This window comes from Herpailurus yagouaroundi, unplaced genomic scaffold (assembly GCF_014898765.1).
Source record: "Herpailurus yagouaroundi ecotype Mexico unplaced genomic scaffold, PumYag 162436, whole genome shotgun sequence".
Taxonomy (NCBI): Eukaryota; Metazoa; Chordata; class Mammalia; order Carnivora; family Felidae; genus Herpailurus; species Herpailurus yagouaroundi.
In genome coordinates, this window is record NW_024423164.1 from 84,785 (window position 1) to 110,201 (window position 25,417).

General features: G+C 36.3%; 1 protein-coding gene across 1 annotated transcript in view; it reads right to left on the reverse strand.

The window, feature by feature from the left end:
* The window catches only part of LOC121026764 (thrombospondin type-1 domain-containing protein 7A), a 73,922-nt gene that overhangs the window by 36,419 nt on the left and 12,086 nt on the right, over positions 1-25,417 (reverse strand). Inside the window, exons 4-7 of the mRNA XM_040469537.1 lie at positions 9,958-10,136; positions 7,536-7,541; positions 5,733-5,866; positions 183-336 (exon numbers count right to left, since the gene is read on the reverse strand). Coding sequence (XP_040325471.1) covers positions 183-336; positions 5,733-5,866; positions 7,536-7,541; positions 9,958-10,136 — 473 coding nt within the window. The remainder of the gene's footprint in view (positions 1-182; positions 337-5,732; positions 5,867-7,535; positions 7,542-9,957; positions 10,137-25,417) is intronic.

Consider the following 25,417-nt stretch of genomic DNA (forward strand, 5'->3'; position numbering starts at 1 on the left):
AGTGTGAGACAAAACACTGCTGACTTTAAATGGCATAATCATAGAATGAAGTAGCCAAGAAAACACCCTTGCTTTCATAAGCAATTTGGTTTAGTAATTATTATTTTCTTAGTAATAGCTCTGAAGCTTTCATGGTAAAAAACTGGGTAAACTCTATATTGATAAATGGTTCATCATCTTACCAAAGTGCATCGGGTCCAAGGACCCCATTCAGATATCACACAATCCTCAGGACACGGTAATTTGCACTCTCTGGAGCCCAGGGGCATCTCTTCTGGATCACAGAGGTAATCTTCTACATGGTCAGAAGGGCCATCCGCTGTATTCTGCATGCATCTACAAGAAAACATATACCTATTCAGTGAAAGAACCAGGACAATTAGAACAATGGCCAACCCATAGGACAGATGGTTCTTCCTAAGACATCATTTAGGTGTTGGAAGGTGGGAAAGTTTGCATTTTATAAATTGAATTCTCCAAACATGAAGACATGAAAGGATCTCTGCCTCCCATAAATACGTGCAGAGCTTCAGTATGATATAAAATCCACACTTGACTGTGTCATCATAATCTTTTATAATTATAGCCACTGTGTGTATTATAAACTCGGTATACAGTCTTCCTCTGAGAGGAGAGGGCCTTTTACACTCATATATGATGTAGCACCTAATGGGGAATGGTCCACAGAGATTCACAGAGGGGTTGTAATTTTGGAATATAATGCACTTTTTTCTTCAGAAGAAAATGGTATAGTCCATAGAGAAGGTAGATTTTTATATGATGAAAGATGAGGCATCCTGAACTTTCCTAGTGAGAGGTTTCATTAGGTATTTTCAAAAATAACTGATGGCACTTATCAAGTTGTTTTGTAATTTTAGCCTCCTATATGCTGATAACTTTAAAAGAAAGCCAGAAGTGAAAACAATTATAGTAGTAATAATAATAGCACACACTCTGTAAATGTGGTTGTTTCAGGGCGCCTGGGTGGCTCAGTCGGTTAAGCGTCCGACTTCAGCCAGGTCACGATCTCGCGGTCCGGGAGTTCGAGCCCCGCGTCAGGCTCTGGGCTGATGGCTCAGAGCCTGGAGCCTGTTTCCGATTCTGTGTCTCCCTCTCTCTCTGCCCCTCCCCCGTTCATGCTCTGTCTCTCTCTGTCCCAAAAATAAATAAACGTTGAAAAAAAAAAATTAAAAAAAAAAATAAAAATAAATGTGGTTGTTTCAATCTTCCTGTATCTTCACCTTTTTTAGGGTTAGTTTTCTTTTTAACAGAACCAATTCAAACATTTTATTATGTTTCACTGTTTTGTAAACAGTCGTGGTAGTCTTGTTTACTCATCTCTTGAGGAGCTAATTAACGTGGCTAGTATCAGACTTGACTTTTACAGACGTTAATAATCTCCCCAAGCACTGTTCTAGTAGACGAGAAAAACTTGATCCCTCATCTATAACTCAGAGAGGGTCAGTCAGCTTAATAGGTTGGGGAAGAGAATGCATTGCTGGAACTAAAAAGGCAGGCTTGAGTTCTTCAGCCTCTCAAACCCATTGCAGTGTTTTACACTGTTGGTTAAATTACGTTATCAATTATACCTGGAATTTCACCTTACCCAGGGATTTACAATCAGTGGGGACATGGCATTTTCACAAACCTACTCTGCAGAAACGCCTTTCTATCCAGTACTGCCCAATTTAAGAGAAATGTCGTTTTCCTGTGGGATGCATTTAATGGCTGGAAAACGGCTATTGGTCATGTCTTAGTTGGATTTTTGGTCTGAAAATATGCCCATACAATACCACCTACGCATCTTTTTTTTTTTTTTTTTGGTATATCGGATAAAAATAGAAAACCACCACAAAAACATGCAAAGGTAGATATTTGATTTCATCACTGAAGAAGAAATTATACATTTCTTTGGGAGAATTTTAGTTTCCCAGGAAAAAGTTCTATCTTCAATGGCACTGAAAAATGTTCTGTTGACAGGAGCTTTGAGAGGACATGAAGCGGAGTTTAATGCTCGAAAGTTGGATTTGCTGCTAAGAAAAGATTGAATTCATGGTGGGCACTGACACAGCGAACAAGGATTAACTTGCAAAATTACCTATTGATCCAGAGTTAAGGACAGATGTTCAATACTCGATTAAGTACTTATATACATAAAACTACATTTTCACAGGCTTTTCTTCTTTAATTTTTTATTACATAGGTAATTTATTCAGTTTAGGAAAGTCAGAAGAAAAAAAATCACATGAGTCTATCACTCAGAGAAAAGCATTCTTAACAGACTCACAAAATAGGAACAAACTTGACTATTTTGTGCCATTTAAGAAAAAATTTAAAAATACATTATGGATGTAACTTTTAGTGACTATATTCAAATAGCCTCATTTCAAGGTGCCACAATTGCTAAAAAGACCTTTATTGTTGACATTCAGATTCTTTATGTTTTACTTACTTCATTTGGTATTAACCAGCTTTTAAAATCACTCTAGAGTACAGACTAAATATTTGGATCAAGTTTTAAGCACAACGGAAGGCACCTTGAGTGCATTTGCTTTATTCACATTCTTGGCCTTTCTCCTTTCCACAGGAGACGGAATTATGATGTGAGAAAACTGAACTGTATTAGAAATAACATCATGCAGAACCAAGCTGAAGGCAAAGGATGGAGCCAGAGGCCCACCACGGCTGTGACAATAAGGGGCTACATTGCAGAGAATTCAAAAGCAACCATGAAAGTAACCACATCTGTTGCTTTTTATTATTATTAATTTTAATTGCCACCATGTGCTGGCAATTCTAAATATAATGTCCACGAGCAAGTATCCCTTCTGACCATGGAAAATCACTTCGGCCACTTAGTGTATGCTATGCCATACCATCCTAAAAGAGAAAGAATGGGATTGGATAAATTGGAATATGCTGTCTCGCAGACTCATCTATCCTGAAATGTTGCCCAATGCTTGCATATAAGCAGTACATTTTGACCTTAATTATTAGCAGAGGATAAGGTTAGAGAGGTTTACTACTCAAGTCAGTAACAAAAAGAAACATTATGTGATCAGAGATCATAATCAATACTGACCTATTTTCTCTATTTACATTAAAGATGTTTACTAAAAACATAAATTGATCTCAAAAGTTACTTTGATTAAGAGGTATTTGGAAATGGTGAGAATATGTATTTATCAACCAAGAAAAAGCAACATGTACACAGATAGTTGAAGGGAAAGCTGAAAGAATAGTTTCTTTTTTTTAATTAAAAACATTTGTTTTTAGAGAGAAAGAGAGCATAAGTCAGGAGAGGGGCAGAGGGAGAGGGAGAATCTTAAGCAGGCTCCATGCTCAGCGCAGAGCCCAACACAGGGCTCCATCCCATGACCCTGGGATCATGACCTGAGCTGAAAGCAAGAGTCGGAGGCTCAACCGATTGAGTCACTGAGGTGTGCCACTTGTTCTTTATTACGCTTTTTCTTTTTTTTTTCAACGTTTATTTATTTTTGGGACAGAGAGAGACAGAGCATGAACGGGGGAGGGGCAGAGAGAGGGAGACACAGAATCAGAAACAGGCTCCAGGCTCTGAGCCATCAGCCCAGAGCCCGACGCGGGGCTCGAACTCACGGACCGCAAGATCGTGACCTGGCTGAAGTCGGACGCTTAACCGACTGCGCCACCCAGGCGCCCCTACGCTTTTTCTTACTAAAAGCACAACTTGATCAAAAAAACTTTTATAAGGAAAGTATTTTTAAATTTGAAGGAGAAATTTTAAATTTGGAAGGGAATGGTGGAAAATGGAATCTCTGTCTTTTCCTTACATTTCCCTCTCATATTACCTCACAGGCCCTCTTCCACCTTTATTAAGTTCCTGAGAAAAATACCTTGAGAGTTCAGAGGGCTTGGGAAAAACAGATAGAAATTATTATTCCTGGAAGCAAAGTTACACATAGTGTGCCAAAGTTTTATTATACGAATGCTAATTTGCTCTACTTTTCTGTTGAGAAATATCAATCTTATTCATGAAAAGTTAGATCATGGGTGACAGTGGCCTTCCTCATAACATAAGTAGTCAAGTTCTGGATGTTTTTACATTTGTCTATACTGTGTGTAACTCAGAAGGGTTGGAAGAAACTGGTATAAAAAGTGATAAAACAGGGCACCTAGGTGGCTCAGTTGGTTGAGCGTCCAACTTCAACTCGGGTCATCATCTCACGGTTTGTGGGTTCGAGCCCCGCATCGGGATCTGTGCTGACAGCTCAGAGCCTGGAGCTTGCTTCAGATTCCCTGTCTCCCTCTCGCTCTGCCCTTCCCCCTCTCACTCACTCTCTCTCGCTCTCAAAAATAAACATTAAAAAAATTCAGTATAGAAAAAAAGAGTGACAAGAGACTGTGGATTGAATGCCAATTCTGTCACTTTTCTAGATGTGTGTTTTAGGTAAATCACTTAGTAATTCTGAGTCTACTCTACAAAGTGGAGATAATAAAACCAAATACACTTGTTTGGTAGGGTTCTAGAACCCCTAAGAGGCATATGCAGATACTGTAGGGGCAGCTTAATGAGTATAAAACTTGTATTAAGCATTAGGGAATTTGTATGAATATGACAGGATCTCAGTTTGGAGAAAATGATGGAGTTTAATAAAAATGACAGACCAGTAAATGGATCCTTTCAAAACAAAGAGGGGTATACGGGGTACTATAGGGCAACACCGCTCAATAGAACTTTCTGTGATGATGGAAATACTCTATATCTCTGCAGTCTGACAGAACAGCTGTTAGCCACCTCTGGCTATTGAGCACTTGAAATGTGTCTAGTGTGGCTGAGGAAATGCACTCTTAATTTAATTGTAACTAGTTTAAATGTATTTTTTAAAGTTTATTTATTTATTTTGAGAGAGACAGAGAGGGAGACAGGGAACGGGAAGGATAGAGAGGAGAGGAATCCCAAGCAGGCTCAGTACTGTCAGTGCAGAGCTCAATGTGGGGCTCAAACTCACAAACTGTGAGATCATGACCTGAGGCGAAACCAAGAGTCTGTCGCTTAATTGACTGATCCACCCAGGTGCCCCTTAATCAGTTTAAATTTAAAGTGAAATAGGGGTACCTGGGTGGTTCAGTCAGTTGAGCGTCTGACTTCAGCCCAGGTCATGATCTCAAGCCCTGTGTGGGGCTCTGTGCTGATGGCTCAGAGCCTGGAGCCTGCTTCAGATTCTGTGTCTCCCTCTCTCTCTGTCCCTCCCTTACTCTGTCTCCCAAAAATAAATAAACATTAAAAAAATTTAAAGTTAAATAGCCACATATGGCTAGTGGCTACCCTACTGGGCAGTGCGGCCAGAGAAGGCTTCCTGGAGGAGAAGAGAATATTCAAAACTTAGCCAGTTTTATGTAAAGGAGCAAGGATTTATAATAGATTATCGTTAAAAAGCAGTAAGAAGTGTTTTTGGCCTTCAAGAAAAAAGTATTGGGGTTGAGAAAATCTGCATGAGTTCAGCTTGTATTCAATGTGAACCTTTCTTTTCACAGGAGCACCTTGAAGTGAGGCTCCTGATGTCAGAAGACCCAGTGTGACAAACTGTTGCTTGAAGCAGATCCCCTTAGAGTTTTCCATGCACTCAGATTCCCTAGAAATAAAACTAAAGACAGTTTTAGTCAGGAGACTGGGGAGGAGTGAGAGTGGCACACGTGAGATCGGTAGGAGATTGCACGTTCCTTGTCCACGTAACCAGGCTTGGCCTTACCTCACTTTTCGGGTTTGCACACCCTCTCCACAGTTATCTCGCATGTTGACAAAGGTCACTTTGCAGATGCTCCATGGCTCTGTGACCCATACGTACTGGTTGCACTGACTGTGGCAAGGAACGACCTCATACACCTGAAACACACACAATGAATTCTCAGGGATTTCTCCTCAGGGAACCTGATGAGGATATGTGGGGACACTTCACATCACAACAATCATTACATTCTTTTCACTCCTCTCCTTTCTTGTTCATCATTCTAAACTAGGAATATAGGAAATCTGAGAGTTAGAGTAGTGATGGGCAGGGCTAGCGGTGCTGTGTTCTCTTGATCCGGTTTGACATCACAGGTGCAGATTTGATCAGGTGGAGCACATGAGACCCATTACACACTGTCCCATACTGACCCACACCACACAGCACTGTGATTTCATGGGCCATCTGTCTTGTTCACAGGCCTGTGTGTCTCCAATGCTTAGGCCAGAGTGCTCAGATGTTAGGCATTCCACAGAGGTTTGCTGAATAGATGAATGAATGAATAGATGAATTAATAAAGTAAATAAGCATATAAAACTAGTTGTTTTTTTTTAATATGACTTGGCCTGTTTTTCAAATAAATGTATGTAATAATAAGAATTTATACTCTTTTTTTGCATTCCATATGTGAAACTGAGTTAAACGGTAAAAAATAAGGAAATACGCCTCTTTAAAACTAACCCTCAATCATTCAGGGCTTGGAAGCAAGGTCTGAAATTGGTCTCGTATTATACAGCTACAGCCCAAAGCAGGGAGAGCCACATAACACAAAGCAAACTTGTCTGTCCTCCGGTGTCCATGAAGGCTGAAAGCCCCACATTTAGGGTGGGGTGTTGGTCTCAGGATTTTAGAACAATGGACCAATTTTGCTCTTTTCTCAAGGAGAACAATGACTAAATCAAGGAAATAAATAAACCATAATCTACTGCAACACAGCTGACTCAACTGTTAAAGAAAAATGTCTTTTAAAATGATTTCAAAATCTATGGTCATTCAACTCTATTTCCTATTTCACAACACACACACACACACACACACACACACACACACGTACATGTTTGTTTTTTTGTAACTACTTAATTCCAGAAAAATCCAGAAAATATAGATATAAATAGCCCCTTGGAGCTATTCTTTTGTGCAAATTTCAGTGAGTGAGTAAAGGAGACCCATTCCAAGTGAGAATAAATCATATGCGCTGTTGGCATAAGAATCCACAATTACTGTTATAAATGATCACCTTCACATTGGGTACTGTATTTAAATGGGACTAAATACTACCAGGTAAAACATTACCCTACAACTTGTGGGGAAGGAAAACACTGAAAGAGAAATGCCATTTTTCCTAATCTTTCAATGGTTTTCATTTTAATCTCCTACACTGGACTGAATACAAATCAGTTCAGAGCAACTTCCTGCCGCCCATCCTCAGCCTACCTGCACCTTTACCCCTCCCTCCAAGAAGCATGACATCGTTAACAAGAGGTGTCCTTGCCTTTTCAAGGCTGGTGAAGTGAAACTTGTTCCCCCCACTCCTGTATCTCAGGCCCTGATATTAAAATGAGAAAACACAGGTAGCAAGCTAGAAGGACAGAGAGAGAGAGAGAGAGAGAAACAGATGCAAAACAAAAATTGTATGGAAAATGTGCTATTTTCTCCCTGTAAAAACAAAAGACAACAGCAGAAAAAGAAATCCATTCTCTGAAGTCAGGAGTGAAAAAGAAAACAAGCAGCACTCTACCACGAATCAGGAGGTTTAAAAATTCTTACCTGTGCCTGGAGTAGTGTTCAACAGGAATGAGGAAAAGAAAGAAAAAAAAATAAGGAAAAAATGTCAGTATATTGAGCAAAAAAATTCATGTTCTAAGTTTTAAATATTATGTTATCCACACATAAAAGTCTACTTTTCTTTTTTGGTAAATGATTAGAATATTTTTATTAAGCCCTAAAAGAGAAAAAGCAACTCCTAATTATTGTTGAAAGTGAAGATACACAAATGAGTATTGCAAACAGCACAGTCAAGGTAAAGATTAGATGAACAGGATGAAGAAATCTTAAGAAACTGACTAGACCTAAAAATACATATCATGCGGGATTGATAAATGACTGCAAATATTTTGTGATCCAAATTGGGAATGAAATCTATCCATAGATTGATTGATTAATCTATTGATTTTAATCAATCCATCTACATTTAATCAATCCATCTACAAGGAAATGAGAATTTGCTTCCTCAATTAGAAAGTGGAAAATCAAAGACCATTTTCAAGTCAATGGACCACTGATTATTTTATTGAGGAATGTAGAATTATAGCAAAAAATCCATGTGACTTATAATTTTCAAAATTAACACAAACCTTGGCATATTCTTTACTAACATGTTGCTGATAAATCCTAGAAAATTCCATTTTTTTAAATGTAGGACATTTATACTCAAATAGTCAGCAATCTAGTATTTCCCATTTTAGCTGGAATTTTTCAGTTGTTAATGTTGTAATTTACACCAGTAAGCTGATTAACAAGTATGCAAATGTCACCATCAAAATTAAATTTTATCAGAGTTGGAGAGTGACAGAGACATGATTTAGGTAAAAGAATTTTCATAGCGAAGACAACTTGGCAGAAGGTCTTGAACCTTTAAAAATTTACTAGTAAAAAGATGCTAAGGCAAGCATGGCTTATTTTATTGAAGGGCTGACTGGCTGCACACACACACACACACACACACACACACACACACACACACACTTTGAACCTATGTGCATATGTCAAATTTCTCTTTATTAGAATCATGGATCAAAAGTTATTAAAATTTAAATTTACCATTGAAAATTTAAGATTTCAAAACTTGTAAAAAATATTCTTTTGCATTATAAACCTTACATTTCAGTTATTCTGTTTCATTAGGGTCAGGTAACTGAATTTTCTTCTTTGCAAATATTCACTCTGGCAGGGAAACTCAATTACCAGTAGATGGCAGCAGTGCAGTGTATTATTTGCCTTTGGATGCCTTTAAGGGAACGTGCAGCAAATTCACCCAAGGGAAAAACCAACATTTTTTTCAGAGCAGTACTTCCTGTAGCATGTAATTCTCCATTTTGTTCATCTTTAATTTCTTTATTCAAAATTTATTTTCTCTAGGGTGTACATTTATTTTTACTTCATCATTATTATTTTTGAAGATCTAATTGGCTTTATTATCTGATTCATGAATTGGGCAGCATTCCATTTAGCAAGTTGAAGGGAGCACCCTATAGTATACCTTTATTATCATTAATAATTTAAGTTAATTTAGGAAGTAAAGTACGTGTATTGGAAAGCAGTGTGTTTGGAGATTAAAATTAGATGGTCTGTGTATGCGTGAAACCTATCTACATATTTAAGGTTGTCATATATATGACTTAGTTCATTTGACTCTGACAATATAAATTCATACCTTAATATCTACATATACTATATTAAATTTATTCTTTTTTAACTCACATGTAGGTCAAACAAGATAATAACTGCCTACATCTTATATTACATTTGAATTTGTCACCATTCCCTCTATTAGCCTTTTTACTTCATATCTCCAGTAGAACACAAGTAACAACTATGAACAGCAGACAACGAAGTGAGCATACAAAATCAAATAAAGTTCCAGATAAAATTGAACAGGTCAATGACTAAATTGGTAGGTAACATAGTAACACTGACTTTGAGGTCATCTTTATATTTCTTTTTTTCTTAACATACTTTATATCAAACAAATTTAAATGAACATCCAAAACCTATTTCCTAGTTTTAGACCCAACCCATATACTTGCTTTCATTTTAAGTAGTTGGTAATTGAGATATCTTTTCTGACATTCTAGGGAAGTATAATAATGAGACAATCTTGCTCTCAGCACACAGCTAGATACAATTTTATGATATTATCTTAAAGGTAGGTGTCGTTTTAATTTCCATTTAATTATATTCATATGCATATACATGCTGGGTACTAAATGTGATGCAAAGATGATATATCTGATTTGGTATTTTAATAGCATACATACATTAACTCAGGCATTCTAAAGGTAAAATGGGTCAAATTTCTTATTTGAAAGGGGCTATTATTTACTCTTCTCCATTTGAAGAAAAAAATAGATCACAGTGATTGTAAACAATATGCAGTGTTCTCAATATAAGAATCAATGGGAGAAAATACCTGGTTGACATGGTCCAATTTAGGGCAAGGCCTCCCTCCATTATATGGTTTTTCACGCAACCATTTAGACCGAACCTTCACACCGCTCCCACAGGACTTGCTGCACCGTGACCAGTTGGACCACTCACTAAGCTTGCAGTCAGAGGGACAAGGGATGATGCAAGCCTCTTCGATGTAACCTAAATGGAAGAAAATGAGATGAGAGCCATCTCCTCCACATGTCACTTGCACACTACCACCCACCATGCTAGCTCACTTAGAAGGTCCAAGTTCGACTTGACAGCAACATGCAAATGCAAAGATGTCTCCGTCGTTAGGGACTCAAATTAAATTCTGCAGGAAAATGACACACACGTACAGAGACTCTGTTAAAATAACAGCTGAGCAGCTGCCATATGATCTGCTTAGGATTCATGCTCACCATACCTCAACATTTCTGACTTTCTGACAGCTCGTGTTTAATTGACAATAACCTGTCTGCTGTTATATCATTCTCATGCTGTCAGAATGATACATTAAAAAAATTATAACGGTTTTCTATAAAATGCTCTCTGTTAATGTCACGCAAGTTCAAGTTTTTGAGTCCATGCAATGTTCTTCCTCAAGAAGAAAGCCAGAGCCTCTCAATCAATATCTGAAAGGGAGCGTTTAACTTAGCACCTTATGCTTTCCCTTCTTTGAAAATCAAATCCGGAGAAGGAGAGTGAAGAATGTTAAATAAATAATGTCTCATATTTTTATAGTGCTGTCAATTTCAAAACAACTTTACATCTTGTTTTCATTTGATTGTCTCAAAAATCTTATAAATGTATCGGGCAGGTAGGTATTGATTTTCTACTGGATAGATATTCTAACAAATGCAGAAAGGTAATTGACAAGTGTGGGGGCACACAGTAAGAGATGGGGTCTAGTCCATTACTCGCTCCATCAAATCACACAGCCAATTAACTTAATCATCTACAGATGTGATTTGAGAAATGGGTGCATTTTCCTGGAACAGTCTCTTATTACCAGCTTGGCATTTCACAGTATCAATTTATCACTAGTATTCTCCAGGCCAAAATGTGGAGAAAGCAAAATTTCCCTTGGTCGAGAGTCAAATGCATGGCTGTTCTGTGTAATACTCTGATGTGCAGAGGGATTGTTCTTGTAACATTTTACATCAACTTCAAGGATTTGATTTTGAAAATGATAATATAAACAACTTGTACAAGGGAACTCTAGGTAGGTTTATACATTTTTTTTTATGGAGAAAATTCACATACCATAAAAGTCAGCTCACGTTTTGGATTTTAATATATTCAGTGGGTCATACAACTGTCACGACTATCTAATTTTAGAACATTTTCATCACCACGAAGAGAAACCCTATACCCGTTAGCAGCCATCTCCTATTTTCCTTTCCCTCGACACCCTGGCTACCACTCATCTATTTTCTATCCCTAAGAATGCACCAATTCTGGACATCTCATAAAATGAAATCAAACATTATGTGGTCTTTCTGATTGGCTTATTTCACTTAGTATAGTGTTTTCAGGGTTCCTCTAGGTTATAGCATATGTTAGTACGTCGTTCCTTTTTGTGACTGAATAATGATCCATTGTATAGATATATTTTGCTTATCCATTCGTCAGTTGATTGATATTTTAGTTATTTTCCTATTTTGTATATTATGGATAATGCTATGAACATTTGTGTATAAATTTCTGTTTGAACATGTTTTTAATTCTCATGGGTGTATATCTACAAGTGGAATGCTGGCTCATATGGTAACTCTATATTTAACTTTTTGAGGCAATTGTCAAACTGCTTTCCAAAAGTGTACCATTTTATAATACCACTAGCAAGGTATGCGTGTTCCAAATTCTACATTTGTCAAAACTTGTGTTTTTAATTTTAGGGTCCTTTGAAGAATGAAATTTTAAATGTCAATGAGTCTAATTTACCTATTTTTTTCTTTGGTTGTTGGGCTCTGAGGTCACATCTAGAAAACTACTACCTAATCTGAGGTAATAAAGATTTACACCTAGGTTTTCTTCTAAGAGTTTTATAGTTTTAGCTCTCATATTTAGGAATACGGTTCACTTAATTTTTGTATATGTTACGAAAAGCTGTGTGTGGCGGGGGGTCCAACTTCATTCTTTTATATGTGGTTATCATGTTATTCCAGGCCCATTTGTTGAAAAGGCTATTTTTTCTACATTGAATTATTTTGGTACCCTTGTTGAAAATCAATTGACCATAAATATAAGGGTTTATATCTCAATTCTAAATGCCATTCTATTGATCTCTATGCCAATACCACACTGTCTTGATTACTGTAACTTTGTTTTGAAGTTTTGAAGTCAGAATGCGTGAGTCCTCCTCCTTTGCTCTTATTTTTTAAAATAGTTTCAGCTTTTGGGCGCTTTGCATTTCCATATGCATCTTAGAATCAGCTTGTCAAGTCTTACCCAAAATGGCAGCTAAGTTTTTGATGGGAATTATGCTGAACAGCTTGATCAATTTGGGAGTATTGCCATCTTAATAATCCAGATACATGGAATTTCTTTCCATTTATTTAGGTCTTTCATTTCTTTCACTGATGGTTTCTAATTTTTAGTGTACACATCTTAACACTTCATTTGTTAAATTTATTCCTAAGTGTTTCATTCTTTTTATTGTAGGTAGAGTTAAAAGAGAACCTTTCATTATAGCGAAACAAGACCACCTAAAAACCAGTATGATAAATTTCATCTAGAAGCTTGTAACCAAAGTTACAGTTGAGACAGTGTTAAAAAGCTAGCCAGTTACTACACAGTATTTCCTAGCTTTATCACAAATTATGTGGAACACATGCTAAAATTGCAGGTTTCCAGCAATCCCCCACATTATGATACAGTTCAGTTGGGATAGGGTCTCACTTTTAGAAATTTAATGTATTTTCTTGCGTTTACTCACCATTGTTTTTTTATTGAAATCCTTTTATCAAGGTAATTGTGGATTCACATACAATTGCAAGAAATATGAGAAATAATATCAAGAGGTCCCTTGTCTACTTTTCCTAGTTACTTACAACAGTAACTATAGTATAATTTCAACCAAGATACTGAGACTGATACAATCCATTGAGCTTATCTAAGTTTCACCAGTCATCCTTGTACTCATTTATAAATGTGTGAGTGTGTGGGACTGAAATTAGGGAATGCTGTTGTAAGACAAGTCAGAACCAGTTGAATCTGGAGGAGAGGCAGATTTGTACACATCTTTCTACATACAGTCCCTGTATTTTTGCCAAAGTTACACATTAGCTGTTTTAAACTTAGTCTCCATACACAAATGTGCATCTTTTGTACAATTTCAAAAGTACGAAGTTCATTGAACACACACATGTATCCAGAAACCTCTTTGGTGCTCCCTTCCAATCACTATCCCTTCTCACATGGCAGCTACCCTAATTTCTCACAATGCAGAATTGTACTTTTTTTTTAATTTTTTTTTTCAACGTTTTTTTTTATTTATTTTTGGGACAGAGAGAGACAGAGCATGAACAGGCGAGGGGCAGAGAGAGAGGGAGACACAGAATCGGAAACAGGCTCCAGGCTCTGAGCCATCAGCCCAGAGCCCGACGCGGGGCTCGAACTCACGGACCGTGAGATCGTGACCTGGTTGAAGTCGGACGCTTAACCGACTGCGCCACCCAGGCGCCCCCAGAATTGTACTTTTAAAAAATGTTACGTAAATGGAGTCATACAGTGAATAACCATGTGTGCAAGCTTTCTTTCATTCTATAATGTGGCATGAGATTGATCCATATTTTTGCATGTTGTTGAAGGCTATTTATTTATTTTTTAATGTTTATTTATTTTTGAGACAGAGACAGAGCATGACTGGGGGAGGGGCAGAGAGAGAGGGAGACACAGAATCTGAAGCAGTCTCCAGGCTCTGAGCTGTCAGCACAGAGCCTGACGCAGGGCTTGAACTCACAGACTGAGATCATGACCTGAGCCGAAGTCGGAAGCTCAACCGACTGAGCCACCCAGGCGCCCCATAAGGCTATTCATTTTAATTGATATATAATATTCTATTGTGTTTATAATATTATGGCTTATTCGTACATTCTAATGATGGTGAGTGGATATTTTTTAAAAATATAATTTATTATCAAATTGGTTTCCATACAACACCCAGTGCTCATCCCAACAAGTGCCCTCCTCCATGCCCATCACCCACTTTCCCTTCTTCCCCACCCCCAACAACCCTCACTTTGTTCTCAGTCCTTAAGAGTCTCTTATGGTTTGCCTCTCTCCTTCTAACTTTTCTTCCCCCCCCTTCCCCTCCCCATGGTCTTCTGTTAAGTTTCTCAAGATCCACATATGAATGAAAACATATGGTATCTTTCTCTACCTGACTTATTTCACTTAGCATAATACCCTCCAGTTCCATCCACATTGCTGCAAATGGCCAGATTTCATTCTTTCTCATTGCCAAGTAGTATTCCATTGTATATATAAACTACATCTTATTTATCTATTCGTCAGTTGATGGACATTTAGGCTCTTTCCATAATTTGGCTACTGTTGAAAGTGCTGCTATAAACATTGGCATATATGTGCCCCTGTGCATCAGCACTCCTGTATCCCTTGGGAAAATTCCTAGCAGGGCTATTGCTGGGTCATAGGGTAGTTCTATCTTTAATTTTTTGAGGCAGAAGACATGAATGGATGTTTTTCAATGTGCAGCTATTGTTAACAAGATTGCTATGAGCCTTCTAGAATATGTCTTTTTGTGAACATATGTATTTTGGGGGGGACTATTCCTAGGAGAGAATTTGATGCATCAGAAGTACCACCTAATTGTAAGTAAAGTATAAAAAAAATCTTTTTAAAGATAGGATCACAAATTTGGCATGAAGAGCAGGGTGCAATGAAAGAATTTTCAGAAGTGTAGGAATTAGTCTCAGCTAGCCTTCAAGAGGGCAGATGAGGCAGCTGGGGCTTTGTCAGCTGTGAAACACTAAAGACAGAAAAAAGACACCAATGCTAAGTTTTGAATGTACTTCTGATACTGAAAAAGGCATCTGGACTATTGATAATGATATAGAGGAAAGTTTAATAAAAAATGAAAGTACCTTATGACAGTGTTTACCAAAATTTTGAAAAGTGTAACTATTCTTCAAATAGATTGCAGTGTCTACTTAAATCTTTGACTTTGATTATGGTTTGAGGTAGGGAAACAAGCCCATCTCACTATTTTGAACTGAAACAAATTTTAAATCTCATTCTGCCTTTCATATAGCATAGCTTAGAAATTAAATTTATCTAAACCAGTAGGAGATGCTTAAAAATGGAACTCTCAAAAGGGCCAGTAATAATTCATTTTATATTTCAAAGTAATAGGTTATGAAATAAAATCAAACTGTAGAAATGCCTAAAGTCATTTCCAAATCAATGGTATTCTGTGACCAAATTGTTTAATGCTTGTAAAAGCACAATTTTTTTAAAATACCAAATATTTCTAAATGTTATCAATAGCTTTGGCAAAGCATGCTAGTATTTCAAAGGTAATAAATTATTTTATACTTTTAAAGTTTTTATTTAAGTTTCAGTTAATTAACATACAATCTAATATTGATTCAGGTATAAAATACAGTGATTCAACACTTCCATACAATACCCAGTGCTCAACACAAGTGCCCTCCTTAATCCCCACCAGCAATTTAACCTATCTCCCTACTGGTAACCATCAGTTTGTTCTCTATAGTTAAGGGTCTGCTTCTTGGTTTGCCTCTCTTTTTTCCCCCTATACTCATTCATAATTTGGCTATTGTAAATAATGTTGCTATAAACATTGGGGTGCATGTATCCCTGTGAATTCGTATTTTTGTATTCCTTGTGTAAACACATAGTAGTGCAACTGCTGGATTTTACAGTTCTATTTTTCACTTTTTTGAGGAACCTCCATACTGTTTTCCAGAGTGGCTGCACCAGTTTGCATTCCCACCAACAAGGCAAGAGGATTCTTTTTTTTCGCCATATCCTCACCAATACTTGTTGGTTTGTTGTGTTGTTGATTTTAGCGATTCTGACAGGTGTGAGGTAATATCTTATTATAGTTTTGATCTGTATTTCCCTGATGATCAGTGATGTTGAGCATCTTCTCATGTGTCTGTTGGTCATCTGTATGTCTTCTTTGGAAAAATGTCTATTCACATCTCCTGTCCATTTTTAACTGGATTATTCATTTTTTAGGTGTTGAGTTTGATAAGTTTTTATAGATTTTGGATACTAACCCTTTATCAGATATGCCATTTGCAAATATCTTCTCTCATTCCACAGGTTGCCTTTTAGAATTGTTGTTTCCTTCACTGTACAGAAGCTTTTTATTTTGGTGTAGTTCCAATAGTTTATTTTTGCTTTTGTTTCCCTTGTCTCAGGAGACATATCCATAAAGACGTTGCTATGGCTGATGTCAAAGAAATAGCTGCCTATGTTTTCCTTGAAGATTTTTATGGTTTTATGTCTCACATTTATGTTTTTAATCCACTTTGAATTTATTTTTGTGTATGGTATAAGAAAATGGTCCAGTTTTCCCAATGCCATTTGTTGAAAAGGCAAAAGGGGCGCCTGGCATCTTGGGGCGCCTGGGTGGCTCAGTCGGTTAAGTGCCCGACTTCGGCTCAGGTCATGATCTCACGGTCCGTGAGTTCGAGCCCCGCGTTGGACTCTGTGCTGACAGCTCAGAGGCTGGAGCCCGTTTCAGATTCTGTGTCTCCCTCTCTCTCTGCCCCTCCCCTATTCATGCTCTGTCTCTGTCTCAAAAATAAACATTAAAAAAAATAATAAAGAAAAGACTGTCTTTTTCCCATTGGATATTCTTTCCTGCTTTGTTGAAGATTAGTTGACCATATAGTTGTAGGTTCATTTCTGGGTTTTCTTTTCTGTTCCATTGATTTATGTGTCTGTTTTTGTACCAGTACCATACTGCTTTGATCACTAAAGCTGTGTAATATAACTTGAAATCTGGTTTTGTGATGCCTCCAGATTTGATTTTCAAGATTGCTTTGGCTATTCAGGGTCTATTGTGGTTCCATACAAGTTTTAGGATTGTTTGTTCTAGCTCTGTGACAAATGTTGATGCTATTTTGATAGGGATTTCATTGAATGAGTAGATTGCTTTGGGTAGTATAGACATTTTAATAATATTTGTTCCTCCAATCCATGAGCACGGACTGTTTTTTCACTGCTTTGTGTCCTCATGAATTCCTTTCATTGGTGTTTTATATTTTTCAGAGTATAGGTCTTTAACTTCTTTGGTTAGGTTTATTCCTAGGTATCATGTTGTTTTTGGTGCACTTGTAAATGGGAATGATTCCTTAATTTTTCTCTCTTCTGCTTCATTATTGGTGTACAGAAATGCAACAGATTTCTGTACATTAATTTTGTATCCTGCGACTTTACTGAATTCTTGTATCAGTTCTAGCAATTTTTGGTGGAGTCTTTCTGGTTTTCTATATAGAGTACCATGTCATCTGCAAATAGTGTAAGTTTTACGTCTTCCTTACTGATCTGGATGCTTTTTATTTATTTTTGTTGTCTGATTGCTATGGTTAAGATTTCCAGTACTATGTTAAGTAACAGTGAGGAGAGTGGACATCCCCAGTGTTCCTGACTGTAGACAAAAAGCTCTCAGTTTTTCCCCATTTAGGATGATATTACCTGTGGGTTTTTCATATATGGCCTTTATTATATTATGTTCCCTGTATCCCAACTTTGTTGAGAGTTTTTATCATGAATGGATGTTGTTCTTTGTCAAATGCTTTTTCTGCATCTATCGAGAGAATCATATGGCTTTTATCCTTTCTTTTATTAATGTAGTATATAATGCTGAGTGTTGAATTTGGCTTACTGGTCTGGTATTGAGAATTTCTGCATCCCTGTTCATCAGGGATATTGGCTTACTGTTCTCTTTTTTAGTGGAGTCTTTATCTGGTTTTGGTATCAGGGTAATGTTGACCTCAAAGAAGGAGTCTGGAAGTTTTCCTTCCTTTTCTGTTTTTGGGAATAGTTTGAAAAGAAAAGGTATCAACTCTTCTTTAAATGTCTGGAAGAATTTGCCTGTGAGTCCATGCTCCTGGACTTTGTTTATTGGGAGTTTTTTGGTTACTGATTCAATTATTTGGCTGGTTATTGGTATGTTCAAGTTTTCTATTTCTTCCTGTTTTCATTTTGGCTGTTCATATATTTCTAGGAATTTATCCATTTATTCAAGGTTGTCCAATCCGTTGGCATATAATTTTTCATAGCATTTTGTATAATTATTTGTATTTCTGTGGCATTGTTAGTTATCTTCTCTCAATTGTGATTTTATTGACTTGGGTACTTTCTCTTTTTGATAAGTTTTTCCTTTTTGATACAGGTGTATCAATTTTAGTAAGTTTTTTCAAAGACCCACTCCTAGTTTCATTAATCTGTTCTATTGTTTTGTTGTTATTGTTGTTATTTTTATCATTTAATTCTACTCTAATATTTATTATTTCCTTCCTTCTGCTTGGTTTAGGCTTTGTGTTTGTTCTTTTTCTAACCCTTTTAAGTATAAGGTTAGGTTGTTTATTTGAGATTTTTCTTGCTTCTTAAGGTAGGTCTGTACTACTATATACTTCCCTGTTAGGACCACTTTTGCTGCATCCCAAAGGCTTTGGACCATTGTGTTTTCATTTTCATTTGTTTACATGTATTTTTAAAAATTTCTTCTTTTATTTCCTGGTTGACCCATTCATTGTTTAGTAGAACATTGTTTAACCTCCATATATTTGTGGTATTTCAGATTTTTTTTTTCTTGGGTGGACTTCTACCCACTCACGGTAGGTAGAAGGTGCTGTGGTCAGAAAACGTGCATGGTATGACATCAATCTTTTTGTATTTGTTAAGGCTTGCTTTGTAAACTAATCAGATATTAGTATATCTGTATATTAGTATATACAGATATCTGATCTGTTCTAGAGAATGACCTATGTGAACTTGAAAAGAATGTGTATTCTGCTGTTTTAGATGGAATTTTCTGAAAACATCTGTTAAGTTCATGTGGTCCAGTGTGTCATTCGAAGCCACTGTCTTCCTGTTTATGTTTAGATGATATGTCCATTGATGTAATGGGATGGTAAAGTGTGCTACTATCAGTGTATTATTATCAATGAGTTACTTTATGTTTGTAGTTGTTTTATATATTTGGGTGCTATCATGTCAGGGGCATAAATATTTATGATTGTTAGATATGATTCTCAGACTGTCCCCTTTATTATGATATAGTACCCTTCTTTATTTCTTGTTATAAAGGTAATAAATTATTGAAATATTTCGAGAAGACTTGCATTTACCCACCTTCAAAATGACTACAAAAGTAAACTTTTAACCTTTTGTTATTTAGTACTCAGAGTTGAAAAGAGAATCACATGATTGTTCATGTCACTACTTCACAAAGTAACAGATAAATGGAAATTCTTTCTTTCCATTTTATCTGTTGAAGTATTATGGCATTAGTGAGACTTAACATGTATGACTTCTGACTGATTCACATTGTATTATGAAGTAAGCAGATATAAAACTTTTATGTCTGATCTTCCAATAGCATATTCTAGAAAACATCTCCCAAATAAAATTCAACCTATTAAATTGTTAACAGATATAAATTAGGCATTGACATAAAGACAAAACTGCAAAAGACTATAATGCCTAGCATTCCATTTTTATTTTCTAGTATGAAACAACACTCAATAATTGCCTGTCATGTTTATCTAGCACAATTAAAATCCTTAATGCTACTAGTAAATTGCTAGATAAGCATTCCCTTGCCTTCTCTGCTAAGATCATTTTTGAGGGCAATTAACACCAAACAATCATAGGGGATGGAAAGACAGAAACATTTGATGCATTTTAAGACTAAATAAACTGATAGCATCTTGTAGCAATTTATGCCTTCTGAGGAATGCTAGAATAAAATAAATGACTTCACAATTATGGTATTAAAGCTTTCAGCACTTCAACACTGCATTTGACACATGGAAAATCAAACTCCTGACTTTTGATCATATTTTTTGTATCCTATATCTGTTCTGATTGCTCTTTCAGACTGAAATAAATACAAAACACCAGCAGGCTTAAAGTGGCAGCCGTAGGACATATTGCCTTTGAGATATATCCAATCACCTCTTTCATTTGAATTATGAATGAGCAGATAAAATAGCTTTCAACAACCTTCACAATTACTATATTGTGTTGCTGAAAGGTGTACTGCTGATAAAGAATTCCCTTTAAAAGCACATGGAAGATACTGGTTGGGTTTGATTTACAGTTGTGTGAATGAGCAACTCTGGCACTCTAAAACTTCTGAATCAATCTCAAAAGCAACCTCAAAAATCTCTGCGACTTTAATGTATATTATATGTACATGATTGCAGTTAGGAATGAGAAAAAATTAGCTAGGACTTTATTATCCTTGTGGGTTTAAAAATATTGAAAAAATCATTGAAAGTTCTCAAATAACATTCTTTTGCAATTATATATTGAGGACTGATAACTCAGTAACATGGAAAAACCAAATTATTGTCTATAGCCAAACTCCCCTAATCAAATGTTCCATTCAAGCTCATACATCCAGTAGATGTAAAGTTATAAATCTACATTGGGTAATTAAAATTTTCATGATGAAGTGTTCAGGAAAATTTATATAACTACAATGGAATGCTCCTTTAATTTTATTTGTATTTACTTATATACATATGAAGGCCTATGTCTTCATATCTGCTAGGTGCTTATAGATTTTCTCAGGAAGTTTTAACATCAGTGTTAATAGTTGTGGGGTTCTGTTGCTGTTTTTATTCTGATACTGGGAGTTACCCAATGACTAGGCACATTCAGATTCATTTAGGTACAGCTACACACAAGTTTTTTATCAAGACCATTTCTTATTGCCAACTCTAAAGCTTTCTGCTGTATAATAAGGGATGTGGCTGTTCTTTGTCTTTGATTCCTGGGAGGTAGCCTTCAAGTCCTGACATTTTCTGAATCTTTCTTATTCATGGTGGCTTCTTGGAACTATAGGTGAGTTTATGTTAAAGAGATGACTCAGGACGTGGTGCTGGTTACACCACAAAGACAAAACAAGTTTAGAGAGTCAGGGTTTTAAGCCACATGATATCCACCCAATCTCTTGGTGGGTAGATTGAGCTTAACCATGTGCCAAAGAATTGATTAATCATGCCTACAGTATTAAGCCCCAATAAAAACTCTGGGTACAAAACTCACATGAGCTTTCTGGCAGATAAGTACACACTGATGTGTAGACAGGGTGGTGCCTCCTGGCTTCTTGGGGAGAGAACATGGAAGCCTTATGACTGGGACCCTCCCAGAGCTTGCCTATGTGTCTCTTATTATGGCTACTTCTGATCTATATCATTTTGCTATAATAAAACTCTACTTATAAGTCCAGTTGACCCTGAACAGCATGGGAGGTAGGGATGGTGACTCCCAGTGCAGTTGAAAATACTTGTATAATGTTGACTTCCCCAAAACTTAACTACTAATAGCCTACTATTGACTAGAAGTCTTACAGATAACATAAACAGTTGATTAACACACATTTTGTACCCTGTGTATATTATATTGTATATTCTTACAATAAAGTAAGCTAAACAAAGGAAAATTCTAAGAAAATCATAAGGAAGAAAAATATGCTTACAGTACTATATTTATCGAAACAAATCTGTGTATAAGTGGACCCACACAGTTAAACTCATGTTGCTCAAAGGTCAACCATATAGTGCTTTCCCTAAGTTCTCTGAGCTGTTCCAGTAGAACCCGGGGGGTTGTAGGAACCTCCAAAATTGTAGCCAGCTTGTCAGTAGTAACCGGGGGGCCCTGAACTTGCAGCTGATGTCTGAAATGAGAGCAGTCTTGTGAAGGACTAAGCCTTTAACTGGAGGAGTTGGGCCCAACTCCAAGTAGTTGGTGCCAGAATTTCATTGTACTTTCAGACATACATTCTATTTAAAAAGTAAATAAACTTATTTATATAAGAACCTGTACCTATAGTTTACCTATTCAACCAAAATAAAAGCCTTGGGAATAATTATATGCATTAAAGCATTTATGGACCTTCTCCACAGATTTAACATTTCTAATTTTAACTAATACTGTATTAAAAGTGAGAGATAAGCATTAAAAAGCTCACTTTTGGAATAAGGCTTTGTCAGCGACATAAACATATTTGATGAAGTGTTGAGATCATGAAGTAATGAGAAATAAATTAACTCTGAAACTTATTAGATGATTTATTTTTAATGTGATCCAATGCAGGGCATTTTTCTTCCAACAAATGAAAACTATATACTACCAGAGAAGTAGTTCCAAAGGACGATCTTTTAAACATTAGTTTGTTGGATTCTAATAAGTGTTAAACAGAATTTTAACAAAAAAACATTTCAGTGGTCAAGTTGAAAATTGCTGCATTTAAATTAAACAGTTCTCTTTACCCTGGGTTTTCCTTTTTTGCTGATATGAACTGTGAATCTCTAGGAGAAAGCCACAGATACTGCATTTCTATCCTGACTTTCTTCTATAGCATCTCACTGAACCAGTAAGAGATAGATAATCCAGATAGGTTATAATTATAACGCATTAAACTTGGATTCATGTTTTGAGCTGTACTGAGTTTTAATATGTAAAAAGTGGGACATTCCAGGTCCATTTCCAGATACAGAAAAAAAGCAAAAGTGAATAAACAACAACAACAAAAAAATCAAATCTCCTGAACTTAAAAAAATTGTTTTTTCTTAACTTATATTTACTTTAAAGTTTTAAAGCTTAAAAGGTCAAGCTTACGGCAAAGGGAGGAGAAACTGTTATGTGAATAAATATTTTAAGGGCTTTTTTATGGCAGTTTAAAAACCATAAGAAGAATCAACTTTGTTTTTATCCAAATGAACTAAAATTTCTTGTAAGAGCTAAATTGGATTTCAGAGCAACTATGAAGAAATGGGATAAATAGGGAGAGTAACTGTAAGTAAAGATTTTTCTTCAAAATTTAAATTTAAAATCCCCATAAATGTTTTCATGTGTTTTCAGGTAGTTTTCTGAGCCCACAGATAATTATAATAATTATTATTATTATATTATTAATATATTATTATATATATATATTATTATAGTTATTATATATAATCTGATATATATATATCTTATGAACTTATGAAAAATTCCTTGTGCATAAACCTTGTTCACTATATGACTATTTTTATGATGCTTTCAAGTCGTAAAAGACCTACATCGTAGGAATGAGACTAAACTCAATTAATGGGATACGGAACTTTAAAACTATTTTGGATTTGTAGGGCTTTACTAAAACAACAAGAATCTTTATGCGGATTCACACAGGTCATTCAGTATCTTTATGAATTATGAAACCTTATAACATAAGGAATGAACAGCTCTACAGTTAAATCAATAAAACTGCCACAGATATCGGCAAGATTACCACTTTAATCATTTTGTTGAAGACTAATGTTATGACTTCTCTAATGCATTAGGAGAACAAGGGGTCAGAGGCCTAGAGAAAGGGTGTGGAGTAAAATATAATGGCAGAAGTTGTTGATTAAGGCAAAGATCAAAATTCCTTTTTTAAAAGTATTGCAAATAATGAACTATTTTTGGCAGCTAAATTTATTTTAAGCAGAGCATTTTCTTTCCAAAACGCTGAAAAGAAAGCCCAATAAGTGTATGGAATTTATTGGAGGCGATGTTTGACAGCGTGGCCTGAGGGACTCCATGAAGCCCAGTTTGAAAACCATGTTATGAGGTAATAGATGAGTTGAGGTCTCTGGGACATGGAACCCAGAGAACTAAATAACACCAGATGTTTTGCTGTCACACATGACATGAATGGTAGCTGCAGGAAATTTTCCAGTGAAAGTCTCTCCTTCAACACTTCCACAGTCCTCCTTCAGGGAGCCTGGTGGAGAAGGACGCTGGTATCCACACCTTATTTAAATTTGACCCTAGGCAATCACTTTATTTTTGTACTCAGTATCCACAGTAGCCCTTTCCTTCTTCCCCTGGCTCTTTCAAACTTGCAACTATTACCTCAGGAAAAGTCTGTCCCTCAAACCCTGCCTCTCTTTTACATTTAAAAGGAAAAAGATCTCCATTGAGAATGATAACTGTGAAAGTAATACTAGCAGTACCTGTACGGTCAAATGAAAGAATTCTGATATGAATTAGACACTAAATAAATACGACCAACGAAAAAAGCTTTTCAGAGAACTTAGCACTCCATTTCAGCTTGTTTAAAGGACCCTATTTATTGCCTTTTATGCCTGGTTTAATTAAACATGCTCTTCCTCAAATCATCCACCATGATACGAAAAAAATTCTCATTAAATTTTGTTTCTTTAAAATTAACCTCTAATTTTGAACTTACATAACGTTCTAATAGAATCCCATTGCAAAAGTAATCCATTCTAGTTATATTATGGTTGACTGCTTATGTAGGTTATCCTTAGAATCTACTTTCCCCATATTCATAATCATTTTTTATCAGATATACCCTGAGTTCCACACAATGTCTTAGAAGTACATGCTCTTGAACTAAAATTTATTTGTACATTGAGTACTGGCAATGATCAAATTGCCAATATGTGTTCCACAGAGGGTCCTATAGACTCATTTGGTTTTCAAAATCATACCTAAGTAGACATTCACTTTATGAAGAGCCATCCTTATAAATTGACAGATAGATAGATAGATAGATAGATAGATAGATAGATAGATAAATCTCCTAATGTTCTCTTCCCCACAACTGGTAATCAAGTGAACTATCACATGGGAGGTGTGGGTTGTTTTGCTCAATGCAAACAATCTTACAAAGATTTAGGCTCACATTGCTACCAAACCTTGGAAGGGTCTGCATGATCCAGTAAAGTAATCCTTGAACTTGAAACGTGTAAGGCACCTGGCTGGCTCAGTTGGTAGAGCATGATACTCTTAATCCTGGGGTTGTGAATTTATGTCCTAAGATGGGTGTAGAGCTTACTTTTTTAAAAAATAAAAAAGTAAAATAAAAAATGGTAAATTAAAAAAATGTGTAGTAGAGCTCCCTGGGGATCCTGTCAAAATGCAGATTCTGACTCAGTAGGTCTGTAATGTGGGTTGAATTTCTGAATTTCCAATGGTTTCTCTGTGAGGTCTACGCTGCTGGTCTGTAGACCACATTTTGAGCAGCAAAGGATTAGATGCCAGTTGGCAAATGACAGCCCAGGTTGACAGCCTGTTTTTGAATTTAATTTTTTTTAATGTTTATTTATTTTTGAGACAGAGAGAGACAGAGCATGAACAGGGGAGGGGCAGAGAGAGAGGGAGACACAATCTGAAACAGGCTCCAGGCTCTGAGCTGTCAGCACAGAGTCCGACACGGGGCTCGAACTCACGGA